At 45.8% G+C, this 24,342-nt stretch overlaps 1 protein-coding gene across 1 annotated transcript in view; it reads left to right on the forward strand.

Annotated features, from left to right (window-relative positions):
• The first annotated feature begins 342 nt into the window (after positions 1-342).
• fbn2b (fibrillin 2b) overlaps positions 343-24,342 on the forward strand; it is a 53,255-nt gene continuing 29,255 nt past the window's right edge. The window contains exons 1-10 of the mRNA XM_029254814.1: positions 343-374; positions 1,696-1,788; positions 3,192-3,466; positions 8,859-8,941; positions 9,381-9,482; positions 11,354-11,449; positions 11,531-11,626; positions 17,550-17,747; positions 19,336-19,461; positions 22,830-22,955. Of these exons, the coding sequence (XP_029110647.1) occupies positions 3,297-3,466; positions 8,859-8,941; positions 9,381-9,482; positions 11,354-11,449; positions 11,531-11,626; positions 17,550-17,747; positions 19,336-19,461; positions 22,830-22,955 (997 nt within the window). The 5' untranslated portion in view covers positions 343-374; positions 1,696-1,788; positions 3,192-3,296. The remainder of the gene's footprint in view (positions 375-1,695; positions 1,789-3,191; positions 3,467-8,858; positions 8,942-9,380; positions 9,483-11,353; positions 11,450-11,530; positions 11,627-17,549; positions 17,748-19,335; positions 19,462-22,829; positions 22,956-24,342) is intronic.

The following is a 24,342-nucleotide window of genomic DNA, read 5'->3' on the forward strand; positions in this document are numbered from 1 at the left end:
GGGGAGCTATGAACACAGATGTAATCTAAGTGTACACTTAAAGCACACAGATGGTACGTACGCGCAGTGTTACGAGCTCCACAGTGCGCAGTGTTACGAGTTCCTGTGCTCTTACAAGCTCTGTGAGGAAGTCCAAGTTGGGCCCGAAATCCTGCTCCTTCCAGCAGAACTCCTCGAAAGAACTAAAGACGTGTCCTGGGCAACCTCTGAGGATGCGTGGAAAGAGAGCAGAGCTGAAGCTGAAGTTGCCTTTGGTTGCCCAAAACAATGAAAACAAACACAGAAACCGGAGAGACAGGAACCGGGAAAGATGGAGATGGCGGCTAATTCCGAGATTTTCCTCACTCCCTATGGATCTAGACGGCACTGCTTTGGTATGTTCCCAGAACAGGGTGGAGGGGAATGTGGTTTTGTTTAGGGAAGGGGACAAGCGAACATTTGCGGGAACCTCGAGAGCAGATTTCGTTCACACCCGAAATTTTGCAACTGATGCTGCGAAACCCTTTGAGGCTGTAAAAACTAATGAAAAATTATGTCTTTAACGTCGCTTTGCATTTGAGGCAAGCGTGGACCCGATGTTCGATGAGAATGACACGACACAGCACGAAACAAAGGCGAGAAAGAGGATGTGTGTGACTTTGTTGACTGAAACAAGAGAGCCATAAAGATATTGCAATTTACTTTGATTCATCAGGAACATAAATAGCGCCACCACGAAGGCTGAGTTCACTTTTTAGACTGAGAAACGATGCATTGTCTTGGAAACAAAATAACACCAATTCTTTCCTAAGTAGCTTTACTACCACATAGTGCAAGACGCATTCAGGTTGAAAAAGACCCCAGAACTGCATGAACTGGACAAAAGATGTGTCTCAAGGCTAACAACTGCACTCTCCTCCCTCCCAAAAGCGTACCTCACGAAGGGTTTCGGTACCAGCATTGGGGACATGCTCAGCTGCACAGTCAATTCACATCACAGATGTGGTCTCTTCCGTCACCCCGGGAAACGTGCCTTTAGGGTTACGGCCACGTGCGGCAGGACACATGTCCACACTGCAAGTGGGGAGGCCCGTGAACACAACGAAATGTGACATCTCGTTCCGCGTCGCATTGTTTTCTTACGAACTCACTCCTAACGGGCTCCAAAGGTTCGCGTTATCGGTCAAAAATGTGACGGTGATAAGCATGGAAATGAGCATATGGGCAGAGAACTTTCCATGGAACTTTTTGGTTCCCTCGAACGCCAGCACCCATAGTAAGGTTTCTGGGCTTTGTCATTTTTTAACGTTTCAGCATCTATGGCGAAACACTGCGAATGGAACGGCAGCGCGAGGAGAAGCGCTCCGCCTGACCCTTATGCGTGAAAAGAAAGTCTCAAAAATGGAGGCTGAAATCCATCAGTAGTGGTCTGTACTTGTGCATCACAGGAGCTGCTTGACTCCTCCATCTGCAGGTTGACACAACTGAGTGTGACTATGTGAGTGAGTGTGAGTGTGTGTGTGTGTCACTGTGTGCGTTGGAGCTCTTTCGAGGGGGCTTTGGAGGGAAGGAGGGAGACTTGAGGAATGCGGTGGGTTGCCCTAAAGTGCTGCAGCCCCCCCTCCGAGCCCCCTTTCTGTGGCGCCTTAAAGAAAGCACCTCCCTTCTCCCAATCAGGGTAATGCACTACCGTCCCCCCCTTTTTTTTTGTCGCAGGGCCACAGTTCACTTCTTCATTCTCCAGTCCGTAGCCCATTTCCAAGAGCAGCCCCGGGCTCGTGAGCCTCCAGCCAGCGGAACCGTTACAAGGTACCGTAGCCTAGCGCGCGCAGCGACGCGCGCGCGCCTCTCCCTCCGCTGTCCGAGCGCTCGCGCAGCGTCGGCCGTGTGCGCGGGAATCAACATTTGCCGAATACCTGACGGAAATGCAGGGAAAAGTGCACGGTGCCCGCGAGGCGTTCAAATACATTTAAAACTAGCTTTCTTTCCTAATTTCTTTCTTTCTTTTCTTCACTCTTTATTTCCTTTTTTTGTGAAAAACGCGTCCGCGCCGTGCCACCGATACACATGTTGTGATGATGATTTTCAGCAGATTCGTTCGGTTCGGACAAAGGAAAAAAGTGCGGCGACGTCGTCGAGGATGCAAATCCATCTGTTTTATATGTATCTATATTTAATTGCATAAATCACGTTAGGTTGAACTCTGTGTAAGTAAGCAAAGGTACGTCGACTGCAGTAGCTATACAGGAGTAGAGTGTATTGGCGGTACAAATGACTTACGCGCCGGCTAACGTGAAGAAAACTGAGGAATGCGCACATTTACGTGAAGAAATCACGCAATTCCGCCGCCTTAGCCGCGACACTAACAAGTTGTTCGGTGTGTTTTTTCCATCGTTGGTGCCCCAGTTCTCTACAACCAGGAGCGTGTGTCCGTGTGTGTGTGTGTCTGTGTGCGCGCGCGCGCGCGCGTATTCGTTTCAAGGAAACTTTCCAGTAATATAGATTTGTTCTCGGTGGTGTCGCCGCCCTTCGCTTTCCAGCGTGCGTTATGTGGCTCTTCGGAGGTGTCCCCCGCTTCCTACCTGGGTTACGGTTAAAAAGGACACTTTTCTTTGTCCCGAGTGTCAGTTGGTGCCGCCCTCATTCACTGAGCGCCTCACACACACCGCTCTCCCGCTTTGCACGGCCGAACCCGCTGGAGAAATAGCCGCTACTTCACCTCTGCTCCTGCGCTTTTCTCCTAAACGTCTGCCGCCCTACCTTTAATTTCGTGACCGTCTCACATTCACTCATTCATCTATCACCTTCCTCCAAAGGCCACTTACAGTGTTAAGCAACTTTTCCATTCATACAAAGCTGGAGCAATTTAGTGTAAGGTCCTTGCTCAGGGACGCTGTAGCTGGAGGTGGGATTTGAACCTATGACCTTCCAGTCCAGGAAGGGCTAACCAGGATACCACCAGCTGCTCCTCTGCTTGGATTTTGTATAGATTTTCTGTGTGCAGTTTACGCTCATAATGGGTGGTGTGAAGGAACGGTGAGTGTTTAAATCATGTGTCTGAGCGCCCATGAAAATTTCAGCCTGAAAGGTGTAAGCATGCCCTCAACCCAGAGGGGACTGGAGATGTCTGGAAATGAGTTTTTAAAAAGACAGGCGTTACGCATCCGCTTCACCTGTCTCATTCCTCATTTCCTGGGTTTCTGCCCCTGAAGCTGGAGTGACCGAGGGACGAGGGACAAGGCGAACGGAAGGCCCTGAGGAGGACACCGGTGGGACAAGACGTGTGCGAAGGTGACGCGGTGCAGGCGCACACAGGAATGTGGAATCTGAGCAAGCTGCTCCTTGGATGGGCAGCTGTGTGTTGGGCGGCCTTCCACGCAGCTCACGGCCAGGGGGACGGAAACTTCCAGGCCAACCGCTTTACAGGTCCCTCCAATGAGCGGGAGGTGCAGAGGGTCCGAAGGAGGGGTCAGGAGTCACTACGGGGGTAAGCCCTTGCTTTCATTTTTTTCAGGACAAATTATGGCTACCATAACTCCTTCCCAGGATGACAGCGAGGTTCAACATCCTTGGTAGTGTCGTTAAAGGAGAAAGGAGAAAAAGTCAGGACAGACTAGGGCTCTTTTTATGGTCATGTGTTTGCTGAAATTTTTATGTTTCACTCATCCTGAATTACTGAGTTGTGATTACGAATGAACTGCTTCCTTTTAATATTTCAAGGTTTTTTTGAGTGTTGGAATGATGCATACTTAAGGAAACTAAATAAGCTTGAAGACTGTCGCATGGATACAGCGTCTGTAAAGCTTTTTTGTCATTATAATTCAGTAATATTCAGTGAGCATCACAAGGAGTGATTTTAAAACAAAAAAAATGACTTTATGCTCTGTTGATGTCACTGATATAAGCTGGGATAATGGTGCAAAGATAGCAATCTCCATGATTGCTGCCAAACTTCTGGGGGTGGGGGGTTAGTTTCTGTGGGGCAGCTGCTTGGTGCGTATTTTCTGTGCTCAAAAAACAAAGCATGTTTTGTTCTGGATAGTTTGAACTCAGTTATTCCAGTCACCCCCTCATCATCTCCAGCACACAGTTCCTTGGCCCACCTCTGCAGGAAATGATGTATTTTGATCAGTCTGGGTCACTAAAAGAGCCATTTGTTTCTTGTGGTCCAGGTGACAAAGCAAAGCAAAGTGCAGCCTCTCATGGTTAGGAAGAAAAATGTCTTTCAATGCAGCAGGAAAATTGGATAATGTGTAACATGCACATGTGAAGTTATTTTCATAACCTGCACCACTAGTCATTCCACTAGTCATATTAGCTTAAGTGTACATAGTGTCTGAAACTGAGTGCTTTAGATTGATGGTGCAGGCGCTGGGTTCATAGCAAGGGAGACCTCGATAAAAGTGTTTTACAAAAATATATAAAAGTCCACAATGGGGTATTTTATGTTATACTAATATGTTGTGGTATTTTATGTTATACTAATATGCTATTTTATGCTTGACACGTTATAATTTTGATGCACTGTCTTACTTTGTTTTTTATACATTGCACTTAGTCATTTAAAATAATATGCAGTGACGTGCAGTTATGCTACTGCAAGAAATGAAAGACACCATATTGCATAGAGTCTAAATCCCTTTGTCAGAATGGCCGACGTGTATCCAGACCCTCCCAAACCGAGATTGTTCTCGTCTGCCTGTTGCCATCTTACATGATAAATCAAATCATTCCCTTTTCAGATAGAACACCTACTGTCTAGGGCTTAACATGCTCTTCTTCTTGCTGTGTTAACCCAAATCTACAACAGAAGGTTGTTTCTCTCCCTTTCGTCTCTTTGCAAGAACATTTCCTACAAATTGTGTGTAGTTTCCAGAGTCTGGAAAATAACCAGGAACTGAGCCCATTCATAACCAGAAACTGGGACTCATCAGTCAGCATTTGGAGTTCCCTGTGGAACAGTTCTTGAAGCTGGGTTTGATGTTAACTTAGAGGAAAGTGAGATTTTGGAAAGTGGAATGCAAAATAGGGTTCACATCTTCACAGTTATGCGACAGGGGTTCATAGATCATGCTGGGCTAATTCTTGTGGCAGGAAAATCCTAGAAATGTCATTACATTGTCCTGTGGTTGCAGTCCAGTAATAATGTTGAGCAACTTTTGGCCCAACAAGCTGTGGTTGCCAGAGTCAGGCATTATTAGATGTTGTTACTGTGGTGAGATTCATTTGGTCTTCTCTGTTGGCTCTTATGGCAAAGCCCAATTTGGCCTCTTTCTATAGATCCTAAATTCCAGGAGAACTTTAAAATCATATTGATAAAAAAAACTAAAGGGAGTGTTTTCAAAGGGGTAGACACTGGAGGGAAAATGATTTTGTACATAATGAATGCTTGTAGGGGGGCTTGGTGGTGCAGCAGGTTTGGCCATGGCCTACCATGTTGTGGGTCTGGGGTTCGAGTCTTGCTGGTGGTGCCTTGCGGCGGACTGGTGTCCCATCCTGGGTGTGTCCCCTCCCCCTCCAGCCTTGCACCCTGTGTTGCCCAGCTAGGTTCCGGTTTGTTGTGACCCTGCTTGGGACAAGCGCCTTCAGCCAGTGTATGTGTGAATGCTAGTGGCTGCCAATAATGATTTACAGTGAACGAACCAATTTTTGGGTGGTATTGCCAAGTGGCCCCTTTGAGTGAAGCAGTCAACAGAGAGCTCAGATGAAGCACTTGGGATGTGGTTAGCCTGACTCTGCCTTTGAAGACCGAGGAGTGCATTTGGAGTATCAGGTTTCTTCCAAAGCCACTGTCAGTTCTGCTTGGTGGACCAATGGGCTGGTTCCATTTGTCTGGAGAGGCTTGACATTCATGTGACCAATATCTGAGTGTGAAATTTATTGCCTCATGCTGGCTGCTGGTTTCCACAGAAGGGAAAAGCAATAGGACACCTTTGCTGTTGTTCAGTGACCAGTTGGGCTGCTTGCTTATCTACATATAGAGGATGCAGCTTAACCAAAAAAATTATATGCACACCAAAAACTAGTCAAACTTCCAACTATATTAGCTGTTGTTAACCTGATGGGATCTTTGTGTTCAGTAAATACATTTACTCATCTGAACAATGCAAAAAAGTAGGCCTACATGAGTGAGGCTTGTGATATATGGAAGTAAAATATCATTAACCAGGCTTTAGTTTACCTTAGTGCAGTAAAAGAAACAGTAAGTCCAAGCTGAAATATAAACAGTCAGCATCTCAGGAACAAATGGTGTTATGGCCATTCATGAAAGCGTGAATGAGTACACTTTTCCTGAGATGACTGGTGTTCCCTTAGAAGTACTGAGAGACTAAGAGGGACTAACTCTTGTCCTGAGTGTAATGAGCTCAGGGCTGAAGCCAGAGTTGTGACAACAAGAGAACAATTCCAGCCAAGAAGAAATCCCTTTGGGCCAAAAAGAAGAGGTTAAAAGACTGCAGCAGCATAGCCCTTTAAAATCAGGCCAAACAAAAGCATCTCATGCAGTCGTTTAGCTCAGAATGAAGTGGCCGTCGATCAGTTGGGATCAGATGCCTCTGCAGTGACGTTTGACCCCGAGAAACTGTAGGTTCTGAATCGCTGTATCACTCTTCTTTTTTTTTTTTTCCCAGACACTCCATTATACAGATTTTCTGTGAAGGGCCTTTATTTTTGCTTTCTTAGAGAACTTGGTCTTTTAAATTTTCCTGCAAAGTTCCTGTGGCAGTAGTACTGTGTCTCTGCCACCCCACCCTGGGAATGTAGTCTATGCAGAGCTACTTCCCTATACAATATTCCTGGTTTGTTTTTGTTTCCAGTGTGTTGATGGCCAAACGGCTCCATGTTTTGGGGAAGCGATCCAAGTGCTTTAGAACATCTCCAGATCTCCAGACCTGCCTGTAATTGTTCCTCTAAAGAAATAGTGGAGACCCTGTGTGGGTATGGAGAGTTGTGCCCATGCTCAGACATTTTACTGTGCTTCTTTTCCTCATCATGCATTTACCGTGAGGGAGCTGCTGCATAATGCTGTTGTCTCTTGGCACTTCTTTATGCCACTGGGCTGCGCAACTGAAAGAAGGGCCATCTCCAGCATCTGTCAAACCAGTGTATTCCATCTGTCTTTGAAATCCCCCCAGCACCAGACACCACTCAGGGGGCTACAGGAAAGGCCTCACTGCGACCTTTCGTCTTTCTGTTTTAATACTGCTTTCACCCAGTGTGCACCCATCTTTCTGTTATTATTATTAAAGTTAATGAGAGGGAGCCTTGGACTCTATGGCTACATCAAAGCGTCTCGGCAATGATAGAGTCAGGAGAGCTAATCCCTTTTAAATTGAGTGCCGAAAACAGCATGACGTTTCAATATTTAGATCAATCCCGGGGGGCAGAAGTGCACACAGTAAAAAGGAACAGAGTTCAGCCTGAAGGAGAAGAGAGGAAACGCTTGAGCCAGACGAGTAATCCCCTAAATATTTATATATCCAGATTTCAGTGAACTTCTGCAAGTCTGGGCCTTGCTACACAGATGCTGTATAGAAGAATAGTCCTCCACGTGTTAATCTGTTGTTTTATACCGAATAAAAGTTCTGTGTTCTGTCTCACGTATTTTTAAAACCCTTCAGGTTTTTAAATCCCGTAAAGGTACATCTCTTGCTGCAATGTATTGTCTGTTTCTTCTTTTCCATTTTGTTGATCGCTTTCCCATTCCTACTAGTCTCTCTCTCCACACCACTGTTTTATTGTAAATTCCACCGTGTCCCTTCCCCCACCGGCCCACAACTCTCTCTCTCTCTCTCTCTCTCTCTCTCTCGCTCTGTCTCTCTCTCTCGCTCTCTCTCTCTCTCTCGCTCTGTCTCTCTCTCTCGCTCTGTCTACCAGTGCCATCTGGTAATGTGGTTGGAGAGCCACTTGACATTCAGATGTCAGAATTACCCACTTTACAGCTGGATTCTTCCGGCATTAACTGCTGTTGAATTTTTAAATAGAAGGATGAACATTACATTAGCAAATTGCTTCATAAATATGTATTTTACAAAACTTATCAAAGCAGTTAGTGATATCAAAGAGTAGATCAGTGAGGGATAATTTCTTTTACCTATGCCTATACATTGCTTTTGGGGGGGCCCAGTGGTGCAGCGGGCTTGGCCAGGTCCCACTCTCTGGTGGGTCTGGGGTTTGAGTTATGCTTGGGGTGCCTTGTGGTGGACTGGTGTCCCGTCCTGGGTGTGTCCCTTCTCCCCTCAGCCCCACGCCATGTGCTGCCGGGTTAGGCTCCGGTTTGCCGCGACCCTATTCAGGACAAGTGGTTTCAGCCAATGTGTGTGTATAGTTTAGATATTAGCCCAACAGTGTGGGTCTAGTTAGTTTTTTGGGAAAGTAAGCAGAGTGTACAATATATTTTTTATTGCTCTAAACCTTAGTTTAATATAGTCAAGAAATCTGTTGTATGTATTACAATTTAGCATGCCCCAAAGGAAGGGAGACTGAGCTGACTGTGTTTTTCACAGAGAGATGTGAGTGATCTGGCTTGCAGAGGTGCTATATAAGATGTTCTGCATGTGTCAGAAATCAGGACGTTGTTTTTATCGGCCAGAACAAATTTTTAGTTTTTTTTAGAGCATAAAAAGGGCTGGTAGCCAAAGAAAAGCTCTCTGTAAGGAGAGCAGAGGGGCCCAGGGGGAAGGTTTATAAACACCGTATGTTTTGTAGAAGTTCGGTTTTAATTCCAGCCAAATAGGTATGTACCTACAATGTCCCTTCAAGTATGTGTTGAGAAGAGTTTCTGTAATTATGAGCCATTTGGAAGATGGCAGGCACTGAAGGTCATCCCATTTACATGTGGTTGAAATTCTCAGCTCTGTCCGTCTCTCACTCTGCCTCAGGCCCAATGTGTGTGGCTCCCGTTTCCACTCTTACTGCTGCCCAGGGTGGAAGACTCTGCCTGGCGGGAACCAGTGCATTGTTCGTAAGTACTACTCCGCTATGCAGTCTATGATCCGGCCTAAGGGAGCACAGAAATGCCAACAATACCGCTCTAGGTTTTGAATGCTGAATGCAAGATTGGAATTTAAGCCAAGATTTTGAATTTAAGGCTGCGTTTGTTTTCTTAGTCTTATAACATCATTTAGAAGCCATGAATTCTCCCTGTAAGTGACAGGCGAAACTTGGAGAACCAGTGTCTGCATCTATGCCTGTTGTTAGTTTTAACGCAGAAAATTGAGATCATATGTACGCTTTTACCATGCTTCAAAGTTATGCCCCAGAGGATTTCTTTTAAATAGCTGCTGTTTTTCTTTGGATGGTGTTTCTGGTCCTGTCCCTCATGCTTTGTTGTGGGGAGTTCACCTCCACTGTGTATGTGCATGTGTATGTTAATGTTATCATGCCTGCCTCTGATTTCCCAGCAATCTGCAGGAACTCCTGTGGGGATGGCTTTTGCTCCAGGCCCAACATGTGCACCTGCTCCAATGGGCAGCTCTCCCCCAGCTGCGGGGCGGCATCCGCAGGTAAGTCCTAGTCATAGAAGTTTGAGCTAATGTGAGCTTGGGAGATGCTGGGAGTGATGTCTAAACTATACTGACCCAGCTTCTGACATTGGCTGTTGCATGGATGTGGCATGAGCCCAGAGTTGCTGCCAAGGAATGAAAGGAAGGCTCCGTAAAGCATAGTACTTGGCACCAATCCAGGTGACACTGTGCCCTGTCAGCCGCACCTGGCCCTGTCAGGCCCGTTATGTGGCCCTTCTGACCCAAATGTGTGAGACACAATTCCTCCACTCCCCAGAGAAGTTTGAAGCCCAATTTACGTGCTGACGAAAATCACTATCAGTGTTTTTGCAGACATAATCTTTGCTGGACTTCTCTAGCCTGTTTGTGAGAGATGATTCACAGTTACAACATGTGATGTGCGTGTGAGAACATACCAGGACTGAATTCATCATTAGACCCATGGTCTCTGCTTTTTTCTGCATCATTCAACAGTCCTGATTTTTCTTATTCTTCTTCATACATTCTTTGTCTTTTGGTTAGTTTGTTTTTTTTAACAGTTATGGTTTTTGCTGTTTTGTCTTTTGACAAGGCTTTTTCTGGCCTTTGTAGGGTGAGATGGGTTAAAATGGTGAACTAGCTGTAGCTGAGGTGAAACACAGCTATGGATTGATACCCTGGTACTATCCAGCACTTCTTTGAAATAGTGAAAACTCTCCAAAATTGCTCCTCATAATGGCACTTAGTCAGTTTTTGATCAGATACTTTGCAAAAACATAGTACAGGGTAAGTCTGTGAATCTCAGTGGCTGTGTTAACTAATTGCTTGGACTGCTTCTATCATTGTATAGACAAGGTTTCCATCCACAAAGCACACGTTACAAAAGAGATGCTGGGAAACTCATATCAGATGTTCATGTCATCCAGTGCAAGTTTTACTACAGACTTTAAACAGCATGACCTTAATTAGTTCATAACCCCAACTTTTAAGAAAGGGGCATTTGCTGTGTAGCTTCAGTCTCTGAGAGTTATGGGTGGTATAAGGTTTCAAAGTGTATCCATTAAATAAAATACACACTGACGGATACAGTCGTACAGCTTAAGTGTTAGATTCTCTATAAATGCTTTCCAAAACAGTGAGTCAGCACTATGCACAGTATAATTAAGTACAATTAAAACGTTACTCATAGTTTGGGAAGTACATATTAGAAGTTGCTCTACACCCTTTTTGATGTGTTCCTAAAATGGATATATTCTATTTGAATTTCTAACTGCTGCTAAAATGTGGAATGTTAGGTTTACTGAAAGTAGCTGTATTTTTATGGCATAGAAATAAACCGTGAGCTAACCTATAAATAACAAGCTCTTTACCACTCATAAACTGTTGCATGCTATTCAGAAAAACAAATAATTTTTCATGATACTTTTGACTGTCAAATAGCTGGTAGGAATCAGGCTTTATGTTGCCTCCTAAGGTCTAAGAGAAGACTCCTGAGCATCCCACAAAGACAGTAAGCTTAATGATTTGTGAAGGTGTTTAAGAAGACAAGTGATGTTACTTCAAAGCTGGTCAGACTCATGGTCTGCTAAGATCTAAGAAAAAGGAGTGTTACGCTGTGATGGGCAGCCTCATGTTTTGCTATGGGCTGTCCATTAGAGTGGGGTTTCAGTCCAGCTCAGCATGTTCAGAGTTTGCATATTATCCCCATGTTTGCACCCTACAAAGATGTATGGAAGAAGACACTGGCAAATCTCTTCTGTTTCCTCCATTACTGGAGTCCATAATGATCTGTAGCCATAGAGAACAACTCACTTGATGGACATCAGAGGTTTAGCAAAATCTAAGGATATGATGACCCTGCCTGAACTCAGTCTCTCTCTTTCCCAATATAGTACAGTCCTGCAATGTCAGGTGCATGAATGGAGGCTCCTGCAATGATGACACATGCTCCTGCCAGAAGGGCTACACGGGCACCCACTGCGGGCAGCGTGAGTATACCCCCACCCCCAGTATGTTCCCTTTTCCAATTATTCCTCTTCATATTGATGGTTGCCTCCATCTCTCCACAGCTGTTTGTGAGAATGGGTGCCAGAATGGCGGGCGTTGCATTGGGCCCAATAGGTGTGCCTGTGTGTATGGCTTCACCGGACCACAGTGTGAGAGAGGTAAGTCCATCCCGTGCTTGTTTACATACACACACACACCATAGCGGAACTATAGGCACTGCTTATAAACTGTAAACACTTCATTTCCATCCTGCAAAACTATCTCTTCCCTGGATATTCCATTCTTCATCTTTAGATCTCAGGGTTTTGCATCAACTTTGCACTGAACTGACAGAGAATGAACCAATGGAGGTTGAACATACCTGTTATTTCACTTCTTAGCAGTAGATGATTAATACGTTCCAAAAACTAACTTGAACAACTCCCCAGTGGTAAGAGTCCAACCCTTCTGTAGCTCTGCTTTATTGCGTATTAAAGGCACAATCTGAAGTGTTTTGTAGGTATTTGTCATTTTGGCTGCAGGCAGAATCTTAGGCACAGGACTTCTAAGTATGAAGTCTGAAAGTGTTCTTGGTGGGATACAGCACAAAAACCGGGCTGGAATCAAATGAGAAGCAGTGGCATGGTGGCATAGTAATTAAGCAGCTCTGATATCAGTAGAACAGGTTTCAGTGGCTTTACTACCAAAGGTGTCAGTGCCTGAACCCCAAGTGGATCTTAGAGGAGTGCCGTCGCTTCTGCCAAAACATTCAGGGGGCCCAGTGTTGCCGCGCCAAGCTGCAAGAGTGAAGACATCATGTGAATCCCCTAAACCCCCTCCACAGAGCTTTTCCATTCCTGGACATCCCCCACTTCCCCCCGTGCGTCTACATGCTTGTTTTTTTGAAAAACACAACACAGTGGAGAGCAACTTAGAGACATCTGGCAACAAACAAGGGACCAGAAAGCGTTTTTTTCAGCAATACTGTAGACATTTCCTGACGAGGCATAGAGTAGGAGAGTGGAGTCAGGGGCTGCGGTGGTTGAAGCGGAGAGAAGGAGGTTGGGTTAGGGTTTGGACTTGGGGGTGTAAAAATGAACTCCCCAGCTGTGTACACACAGCCAGGCTCGAGCTAACACAAACAGTCTAGTCTCTATTCTGAGCCAAGGACAGAGAAGAGGCCACCAGGCACAAGCAGACCCCCACAGTCTCCCACCTCTGGTGCCAAGTAGCTCCAGAGGGCAGTGCAGTACATGACCCCCAGTGCCTTTCGCTATCATTCTCTGTTCCATCCAGGACAATTACCTAGACACAGTGACAAATCTCTCTTTGGGCACTTTAACAGAACAGAATCTCTAACAGTGAGGGTTTATTCTTCAGTCTTAAATAAACAAAGGGCTTAAGGAACAGTACTGAACGTCATTTGAAAGAAAAACTGTATTTGATTTGTCCCGCAAGTTGTACGGTGATCTCCGTTGCCAGCTGCCGCTTTGACCCGAGCCACGTGCTGCAGCGTTGGGGTGAGTACGACCGGGAGTCACTCCAAACGGATGACTGTGATTCCATGCCTGCTTGGAGCGGGCAGGTGGAGGGGGCTTTTTGGCTGTTGGTGAAAGGCAGTGCACAGGGCGGCAGGTGAATTATAGCGCAGGCTGCAGGGGCCCCTTAGCTTTGTAATCTGCACTTCTCTCTGAGCCCTGTCATTAATGAAAAGCAGTGTGTCACGATATACCTCCGGGCCCTTGGAGTGTCTGGAACTCCGGTACTGTTCCCAGCCTCAGTCCTGTGTAGTCTTGTCCATTCTACTTTTTTCTGGGATACAGGCCTTACGTCAGAACTGAGGTGATGGAAAGGAGTTTGTTTGGAAAGGACCAGCAGAATGGATGTTCTATTTCTGTCCCGCTCCAGTGTGGATGTTGGAAAGCAATTCCCCATGGTGGAGGCGGGGGGCCGGGTGGTGGTGGTTTCAGAGCGAGGACTATGAATGCTGGGGCCTTGTGAGGGTCATGCAACAGGGCTTCCTGTGTAGAACTCAAGCATTTAGGGGGTAATGAGCCTGGTACTTCACCTAGGGAACTTGTGGCTTTTTTTTTGATTATGTCATTAGTGTTTCGTTTCATATACAACTGGAAAATGTATGACATCTTGGGCAATAAAATGGTGTTTAAATGAAAATAAGAATGCATTCAGAGTTATAAATAAATAAATAGACAGATAAACACTGGAAAGCCATATTAATTCCTTTTACATGTTTTTCTTCAACACTTTTTTCTTACTTGTTTTCGCTGAAGCATCTCAGGGCTTCAGGGACTGGAAGGTACATCAGTCTTCTCCATTATCTGTTAGCAAATGTGCCAGTAAGCTGCTCTGCAGTCTCTTTGCTAGACTCTCTCTGTGTTGTTGGGAAAGCAGACTTCCTTTGCACCCACAAAACGGAGGAAATCTTTAAGGGGCACCAATATGTGGTGTGGAAATAGGGCGTGGGACGTGCACGGTACTCCTTGAAAATTACAAAAAAGGCTAAAAGCAAAAAATCTGAAAAACAATAGGCACTTCCTGAAATTAAATGTGTAGTACTTCTTACTCACATCTCAGGAGCACATGTTCCACACTTAACTTTCCTTTGTCACATGTATGAATGCTGCTGCATTCCTTTCTATGCTTTCTGATGAATGTCGACTTGCAAGCTTTTCCATGTCAAACAAGGCTTCATATCAGTGAAGATTGTTATCTGACTCCGTGGTTTCCTCCACTCACTTCTGAAAGAGTTTTCTTAATCAACATTTGCAAGGCAGAGCCTTTGTGGGAGGAGGGGTGGCAACGTGGCGTGACCCCACAAAATGCTGCCCGTGTCAAGAAAAGGGAGACGCAGCATCAGCGACCATTCTTTTTAGAAAAGGTGCCTACACACTAAAGGGGAACACTATAAATTCTGTTCAACAATACACTTCCTTTGCCTTATGAAGACCATTTGTTCTTGTGAGGTGAATTCTCATGAAATGAAGAATCTAATTACCACTGGTTTCAATGTAAAAGATTGTTTTGCTTTCATGAACCCCATATACCTCTATAACCCAGTATGACTGTCTACCTGGCTCGTTCGACTCTTCTGCAACTACAGTATAAAACACAGTACTCTTAACAAACAAGCACAAACAAGACACATGTACATTTGATATGTATTGAGTAACTTTTCTGTATTAATTTAACCTTTAGTGCAAAAAAGCTGGAACAGTAAAGACAAAAGGGATCAATGAAAACAGTGCAACTCCAAACAAATTGGCTTTACTTAATAGTCAAAACGGGACCATGATTGTCAAGATTATAACAGGTGAAATGAGTAAACTAGCAACAGTGGAGGCTGACAGCTCGACATAGAATGTGCTAAACGAACCCATGGTGGCTCTGTTCTTGCGCTGCTGAGTTGAGACGCAAAATCCAAATTGCTCAGATTTGCTAAATACAAAGAAATGTTTCATAAAATGATGTAGGGATGTTAAATGAAACCTTTTGTCCAATTAAGGGTCACAAGCTTGAATTTTTTAACATCAGCCTTCGTTCTTTCAGACCTCATGAGAAAGGCTAATGTTGGGCCCAGTTAGTTCAATGGGTTGTGTGTTTGATATCTGAGCTGCAAGTTTAAAGATTACTTAAATCTTTCACAGAACAATCAGCTTTGTCCTTCACTGTAGATTTTTTAAACTGTGCACCACAGAACTGTATACAGCTGTTTAACTTCTGCCTGAATTGTGGATTCCTAAAAATTATAGTGATTCATAGAAATTACAGCATTCACTGAAATCCCATATTACAGAAGAATGTAGCAGCTTAATTAGTGTAACTATTGATTGGGGGGGTGTATGTCTCTCTTGGCATATACCTCATAGATTCCTCTGTGCGTTATGTATCTGGTTACTGTCACAAAGCTCAGATGCACTTCTTGTTTGATTACAGTGAAAAAGGGCTGCAATACGAGCTGCATGAAGTGCTGAGACAGAAGGCAGTAGTGTTTGCTGGGCAAAACAGGCAAGGTAAACAATGAAGTGACACAATGGGGGGATGAAAAAAGTGGAAAAATGAAAACTGGGGGGTTTCATGTATGTAAAATTGAACAAAATTTGATTCATAGAGCTGTAATTTCGGCTGTAATCACTGGAAATTGCTTCCGAATGTGGTGAATATCCGGTGCTCCGCCATGTTCCCAGCCTGTTTAGAGATGAAGTATATGCTTAGATCGTGGCACGTCAACTTGGTCAAATGCCCTGCACTGCAGGATTGTGTGTCACATATTGTGTGTCGCCTTCCCTTGTAGCCAAACCCCCAGCTGCAGTTGATTCATCTTTTCTAAGCGCAAGTCTTTAAACAGGGCGCTACTGTATGGTGCACTGTTTTTCCCCAGTGTGCGTCTGCTGGCACTGATGAAGTTTGCTGGCATTGGCCCTGGCTGTCATCTAGCTGTGACACCTATCAGGCTAAGGAGGAGGTACTTAGAGCCCTAGGAAGTCCAGTGGCTAAATCCCTAATCCCTACATGTCTTTCTTCCACATGTGGAGTCCCCACTGTCAATGACTGCCTTTGCTACGTGTCTCCCCAGGCGGCCTAGGCTGGTCTTCTCTTTCACAGTTTTTGCTCACCTATCTAGAAAGATCGGTGTGATAGCTTTGGCATCAGCAAACTGGACTGGTTGTATTGACCTGTACCGTGAGCATTAGCATTGTAGGTGAGCAGAACTGAGAGAAGGTGAATGAGACAGTTTCCAGTGCCTCTCCTGTTGGTGGAAGTACACTTGTACATGGTGTGTTCAGTAAGGACTGGGTCCTTGTGTGACATCAGGAGGTGAATATAAGTTCGGGGCACAGCTGGACATATGTGGGCCTCAGGCCAGTCCCCGATTGGCCGTTCTTAAACAGGCCCAGGTGTGCATCACGTGTGGTGTGCCAACTCATCACTGTATCTCACCGACGACTCACATTCCTTGTATGAAATTGCCCAAGAAAGATCTGCCGGGTCACGGGTGAAAGTAACAGTGGAAAGGGGACACCCGGGGGTGGGGGGTACGAGAAAGGGGGAGCAAGGATCTTCCCCTCCTCAGTGCAGACTTTGACCTACTTTGCCTGAACTCTTTTCCTTTTGGGATGGATTTCGATTACCTAATTTTTCCCAGGAAAGAAATGTTGCCACATGGAACGAGGTGGATTGCAAATACTACCTTCATTCTTAAATCTGAACAAAGGAGTCACTTCTACTCGCATAATTATCTTGTCACCTGACTAAGCATGTTAGACGCACTTTTATTCCATTAAGCATGCATTAAGCACTGATGATGTCATTTCAACTGGTGATCAAACGTTTGCAATCCAAATGCCAAGCTCGCCAAACACCTGAACATCTGCACTTTTATTCCACACACCAGTTAGCAGTCAGTGTGTATGCACAACAAGGCGACCGTTCATTTTCAGTTTAAGTGGCCATCATATAACTCACATTATTTCTGCTTGCTGGGATAATGTGTTTAACAAGACTAGATGTTGTTTCTGACATGAGCTGAAGCAGTGTGACTGTCTATATAGACACTTTACTGTGCTTTTTGTGTCCATAATTTGCTTACACTCTGAGTGGTTCTGTTCTCCCTTTACAATGCAATGTGATTCCAAATGACAGTGTGTTCTTCCCTGACCCTTAACAGGAATGTTTCTCACAAGAAACCCCTTATTTATGATGATTGTTAACGGTCCCCCTATTACGCGTTGTTCTTATAATGTAGCTCAGAAACAAAACAGGCCTGGTTTCTTGAATAAGGCCCTTCTTCTAACATGGAATTTACTTCGGCAAAGAGCCTCCCAGTAGGTTCACAAAAATTCACACAAATTAGAGCAGGAGCACACGCACAGGTCTGCTGCCAGGCATTCACCTCAGAGCTGCAAGTGCCTCCTGCTGGGATTTTGTGCTCCTTCCCTCCCACATGCCAACGCACAACCACCACCAGCACAAAGAAGTAGTAACTGGACAAGTGTTCTGGGCCTGGTGTAAACTTGCTGCCCCCTGCAATAACCTGCATCGACTTACTCACCCATTGTGCTCTGCCCCTCTCCTTCACCACAGACTACCGCACTGGACCCTGCTTCACGCAGGTCAGCAACCAGATGTGCCAGGGTCAATTGAGCGGCATCGTGTGCACCAAGACTCTGTGCTGCGCCACCATTGGCCGTGCCTGGGGCCACCCTTGCGAGATGTGCCCCGCCCAGCCCCATCCCTGCCGCCGTGGCTTCATCCCCAACATCCGCAGTGGAGCCTGCCAGGGTGAGCCACGCCAGACTGGCACACAAAAAGGGATGGGCCGAGACAGCCCTGTCTGCCCCATCTTCGCAGGAAGTTCTGCCTGCCATTTTTGTTCCCTCTCACCTGGACCTTAAAAGACTGTCACTGGGGTTACACTGAAATGCAGTGTACAAACTGCACCCAGTGTAATAGCAGTGTGTGGCACACCATACCCCTGCCCTGGGGGCAGTGTGTCTCGACCATTTTGGGCTGGTATCAGTGCTCTGTCAGGGGAAACGAAAGCCTCAGTCCTTTTTGGTAAAGGGAGGCATTAGTACAAATGAATTAGTCTGGGTGATTAGTTACCATGCAGGGTATATTCATGCACATCCACACAGCAACAGCTGTTACCTCAACCCTGCGATTGCAAACCACTTATTAGTATTGCGTTTTTAAGCGATACTTGCTTCCATTGTTAGTTGGCAGCAGATAGTGTAGTGGTTCAAGCAATCGCTTTTGAACTAGCACAACCAAGTTTCACCTCCTTTTGTACTGCCCTTAAACAAGGTAGTTACTCTGAATTGCTCCAGTAGAAATTACCCAGCTGTGTAAATGGGATGGTAACTGCAAGCAGCTTTTAGCTGGTAAAAGTGTTGGCTCAATGAGTTAACGTGAATTTCCCTTCATCGATCGGTCAGAACCCTTTTAAGTAGCAAAGCATTTTTTTCGCAGCTCTCCTATTGGAAGGTGCAAGACGACGTCATCTTTCCAGTGTCGATAGCCAAAGTTGAAATGAAAACGCTTTCCTCGCATGTGTGCGATTGCATTAGTTTGAGAGAGTGCTCTATAGACCTTTCATTGTTGTAAAGAGTGAGCACACAGTATAACACTTCAAAGTCTTTAGTCATAGAGCTTTCTTTCCCAGAGTAACATGACAGTACATTGTTTAAGAGTACTGACCTGTACGTTGCTGATGCAGCATTCCCAGGTGGACTGTACCATAATCAGCACTTCAATGAGAAACCCATATTTGCTGCAACTCAGCAACTGAAGATCTCTAGATGAGATCAGTCACGTTGTTCTGAGGAAACACATGCTTGCATTTGCCCCCTCATAGTCAAACAGTGGAACGTGTTGAACCGGGTTCTGCCACACAGACATCGGCGTACGATGGGGGAACACGACAAGCTGATGAGTGCTGTCCCTCTTCGCAGGAAACTAAACATCATGATGTTGCTTAATAAATACCGCTTTCCTGTTGCAGCTCCTCTGTTCCATAGATGGACTAGGTGTGAATCCATGTATTTAGGAGGGCAAAGCTGTGCTTATGGGGCTCCTCTCTTCTTCTTGGGAAAAGATTTTTCGAGTTGCAGAGGGCGACCTGTTTTACTAACAGATGGAACATGTTCCTTTAACCAGTCTAAATTAGATTAAAGTGAGGTGCCTACATTGGTAAACAAAGGCAAAGCGCATTTTCAACCTTACTCCCTGAATGGAAAGTGCTATGCTAGTGCCATTTTTGATAAATTCAGTTCACAGTGCAACTGGAAATACATATACTATACTTCTCTTACTGTGCTGCGTGCTAATGGTCATTCCCTTTTCCCTGCTGTTATGTGTCTGCTGCTAGACGTGGACGAATGCCAGGCCATCCCTGGCCTGTGCGCCGGAGGGAACTGCATCAATACCGTTGGCTCCTACGAGTGCAAGTGCCCTGCTGGACACCGACAGAGTGAAAGCAACCAGAAGTGTGAGGGTGAGTCACCAAAGGCATGTTAGGTGTCCATCTGGGGCTGTATGTTAAGCAGACTGCAGGAAGTATGGTGATGAAAGGCATGGACATCTATTCTGAAGTCTGCTTGTTCAAATCCCACTCCCACCTATAAGTGACTTTGGATGAAACTGATGTAACATCAATGAAGATGTGAAATAGATTCCGGACTGCCATGATCCTGACAAGGACTGGCATTTTCTGAAATTGAGTGAGTGAAATAGGTAGGCGCACATTTTTAACCACCAAAGCTGTACAGCAACGAAAAGAATGTCATTGCAGATCAGTGTGGAACATGATTGCTATGCAGTCAGACTGGACACCTAGCAATATTTTAAGTTTTCACTTTGAGGGCTAGAGGGGTGCAGTGACGCAGTGGGTTGGACCGGGTCCTGCTCTCTGGTGGGTCTGGGGTTCAAGTCCTGCTTGGGGTGCCTTGCGACGGACTGGTGTCCCATCCTGGGCGTGTCCCCTCCCCCCACAGCCTTTCACCCTCTGTTGCCGGGTTAGGCTCCGGCTCCCTGCGACCCCATATGGGACAAGCAGTTCAAACACTGTGTGTGTGTGTGTGTGTGTGTGTGTGTGTGTGTGTGTGTGTGTGTGTGTGTGTGTGTGTGTGTGTGTGTGTGTGTGTGTTTGTTTGTTTGTTTGTTTGTTTTGAGGGCTTGTTTGCATCAGTGTTGCCAGTGCATATAAGATAGTAGTAGTAAAAGTAATCACTGTTTGTAACACACAAAGTCCATGAGTCAGAGACAGTAGCCTGTGGTTTGGAGTTAAGACCTGGTATTACACAGATACTGACACTGTACAAGAGTGGTAATCTGAGAAATGAAAGTGAAACAGCTGCAGACTCAGGGAGACATAGGTGCATGTATGTGTGTGTGTTTGTGTGTGAGTCTGTGTGCATGTGTGTGCGGTCAAGTGTGGTGGCAAGGGAAGAAGCGGATCCTCGGTGTCAACTTGTCCTGCTTGTGCTAATGCTGGTCATGGAAAGAGAGTGCTGCATTCCTCTCCTGTAATAGCCTGTCGCTGCAGGCAGAGGCCACTGCCCCTCGAGTAGACTGATAAACCCCCAGACTGGCCTTCTTGAGTCCTGGCAAGCTGTGCGGGTCACACAAGATGCCAGGGTGCCGTGGCAGCTGGGTCAAACACTGTCAGGAGGTGGAGGGTCAGCTGCCTTTTTCAAAGCCTTCTTTAATGAGGCCGCCAGGCTGAACGACTGAACGGAGCCTTAACCATACAGAGACTGTGGGCCTATGGAAAAGGGATCAGTGGCCTTTGAGGTATGGTGAGGCACGAAGCAAGGAGCAGGGGGCGGGGTCAGGGGGTAATTATAGCACAATAGAAGACTGTTGTAAATCGCCTCCTGGGCAGGCGCGTTGCATTGTTGTGCTGGTGGGGAGTCGTGGAGTGCGGGAGGGCTGTTTTTTTAACCTCAAAGGGGGCTATCAGTTTTGCTTTCTTGAAAATGATACTTATTTAAGGACTTCTTAAATACTGTACTGCTACAGGCCATCCAGAACTGTGAAAATGGTCAGATTTCTCAAAAAAACAAGGTGACGTGTTCTGCTTAGAATCATAGCGGTAATATCAGCAAGAACCTATCCCCATACCCTCCCCCACCCCAGAACAGATTAGATCTGTAGGAACAGTCTATCAGCAGCATAATTCAGCAATAAACAGATGATGTCTTACTGTTTCTAAGGGCATTTTATGCTTCAGGAATCGTTCACATGTTGTACCTGTTTTATTGACACCCTGTGTGGAACATATAGGTCTGGCTGCCCTTCGTTGTGGCTTTCTGTCCTCCATTCCTGTCCACTGGTCTCACTGTGTGTACCGTCTGAGCGTCACACACAGCTGTTCCGAGTCTGAACACAGCTGGAAGGCTGTAAGAGCAGGAACAGATCACTGGTAATAAAAGAGGACCCTTCCCTTTCATTTGAGTGTCTGACACACATGCAAACACGAACACTTGCACGCAAATAGACACACACGCAGACATTACATAGACTCAGAATCCTTTAGAAAGGCCATTTATTCAGGTGGCAGCCGTTTCCTTCTCAATATAGCCTGTGCTGGGTAAAGTCTAGCACTGTTCGTGGGGTTTTGCTCAGCCCTCAGTAGTGCCTTTCCACCAGTGTAGCTGGGCTGTTCTCAGCAGGATAGGGGTGCAGGTTGTCAGCGGACGTGAGGGCTATGGGGCCCTTTCACCACTTCGTGCGTCACTCCCAAACCCCAGAGCGCACCCTGCCCTTCAGCAGTCGCAGTGAGGGGGTCATGGCTTTCTCCCACAGCCACCCTTACTTCACTCCTCCGCCCTCACACTGCAATCTTGTCATTTTACTAAATAAACCTAATTGTATATACCCAAATAAATATATCACATCATAAAACTGTCTCCTTTGTGGAATTCTGCCAGTTCAGCATCATAAAGCACTGAAAGTCATTGAGTGTTATGCAGTGGGACAAAACACCCTGCCAAGATGCAGTTCTTTACTGCTGACGTTCACGTCTCCATTTTGTAACGTTGTACTCCACCGATCTGTTCTGGTGAGCTCCTGCCACACTGTGCTCCGCTGGACAGGACTTTCTCATTTGCTCTATTAACACTTTATATAGTTCATTGCAGTACTCAAAACAGGAGTGTATACTACAAAGGAAAAGTTGAAAAACATGAATACGCTCAGTAAGCACTATAAGTAGCTTCTACTACAGGTTATCATGTCAAGATGCTGATTCTGTCTCCATGGCCCAGCTGTGTTGTTCTGCACTAGATGATTGCTTAAATGGATGCAGTGAAGGGGTTAAATGCTGTGTAAACAAGGAGTGGTGAGGCCGGTCGCTACAGCCTTCATTGACACACGAGCAAATCATTAACTCATTTATCTTTAAAGTGATGCGTTCAATCACACTGAGGTTATTTTATCAAAGGAAAGAAGTGTCAAGTCCTGCTTTACTGTGTAAACTTGGCATTGCCCATTAACCCACAACTCCTTCTATACACTGGATAGTTCCATTCAGATCATACAACAGAGTGGATTTCAAGCTGGTGTGACTGCTTTAAAAGTCTGTGAAGGTCCACACAAGGGAATGTGTCATACCGTTCATGGTATCCCGTATTGTTCCTTTTGATTCAATACACTGTACATACCAGGAGGTAAACACATTTATACAGTGTAATATGGAAATCCCCCCAAGGACCACCTTCCAGCTTTATACCTTGCAATTGTTATTGTCGTTAGTATTGTTGCTGTGTCTGTTATTTTGGTTCCTGCCTTTAGCTGGCCCCCCATCTGGCTTTTACCACCTCTGAAAATGCACGTGTAAACATGTATGTGTGTGTGTTTCAGATATCAACGAGTGCAGCACCATCCCTGGCGTTTGTGATGGGGGCGAGTGCACCAACACAGTGGGCAGCTACGTATGCACCTGCCCTCGTGGCTACGTCACGAGTGCCGATGGGTCTAGATGTGTCGGTAAGTGTTGGTAAGGGTCCTCCCCTGCACCCGGTAGGGATCCCCTAGCTGTGCTATGGTTTCCCATTTCTGGCAGTGCAGCATTATCCTTTTGTGACTCAGTGCACCCGGCCCCCTCCTTTTCTTGTACGCTCCCAGAAACTCACGCAAAACAGTCATTTTCATTTTGCGCGATGAATCATCACGTAAGTGTTGACATCTGTGGTAAAACACTAAGCTCTGACTTTTTTTAAAAGTTTTTATGAACAACATTGTGTTTCAGCAAAATAGAAAGAAACAGGAAACCAAGGAATTGCTAGTACATCCACATAGGTAAAACAAGGGCAAAGGTAACAATAACCAAACTTTGCAGGTGTGATCACACAGCATTGTCTAACAAGTCAAAGAATGGTGTTCAGGCGTTCCAAAAATGTAAATTTTTCTACAGAAGGAAAGTTAAAACAGCTTGGTTTAATATGAAAATAGAGGTGAACAAATCTAAATTTTTGCTGGGGGTTTCTTGAATGGTTGAGTAAGTCCTATTCCATTAAGCTTGTGTCTTATCCCATGTATGGAACATGTCAAACTGCCTAGAATGGCCTTACATTAAAACACAGGGGTCATGTCTCCTGAAATGTCCCGTGAAAACTCATTGCAACTTGGACACTGGTGTTGAATGTCTTAGAAATGGGTGGCAGGGACAAAGAACTGGCACTCGGGTACCTTGACCCTGTAGGCCTTCCTAGGACACCTTCAGAGGTGCCCTAACAAGGAAATTGCACCATGAAGTGCGTTTGGCATACAAATGCCAAAAGTACCAAAACGCGATTGGATGATTGCTCACTTCTCGGCACGGCAATCGTCTTCTGAAACCCTCGCCATTGCCCTCTTAAGGGCTGAGATGAATGAGAGCAAGGGAGGATGTTGATCTCCCACGGAGCTGCTCTCCACCATGCCAAGGGTGTTTTGATGTCCAGGTAAATGCATCTTGGAGTGCTTATACACTGGAGAAGCAACAAACTGGGAAAGACTAGTGGCTCAGACAGCACGTGCAGGGTAGAGGGTAGAGGCTGGCTGGATGAGTCGCTGGGTTGCCGGCAGGAAAAAATGCTCCCTTTGTTGTTCTGAGGAGCAACACAGGAGTCTGGCCATCTTGGGAGAAAAGATCTCATTGGAATACGCATGCAGCGAAATTTGAGATCAGGCCTTCCCAGGATTGACCTGACAGCCCGGTGATCACCAACATGGTGCCGGTGAGCAAGGCTGGGCTACGTGACTTGCGCCCTCCACCCCCAGACCCCAGCCTCAAGAACCGGCACGTCATGCGGCTGCTATTTCCCCTGGCTAACATTCCAGTGCTCCAGGGTAGAGATGCTCACTGTTGATTCTGGCTCTGGGTCCTACTCTG

The sequence above is a fragment of the Scleropages formosus genome, chromosome 9 (genome assembly GCF_900964775.1).
Source record: "Scleropages formosus chromosome 9, fSclFor1.1, whole genome shotgun sequence".
Lineage (NCBI taxonomy): Eukaryota > Metazoa > Chordata > Actinopteri > Osteoglossiformes > Osteoglossidae > Scleropages > Scleropages formosus.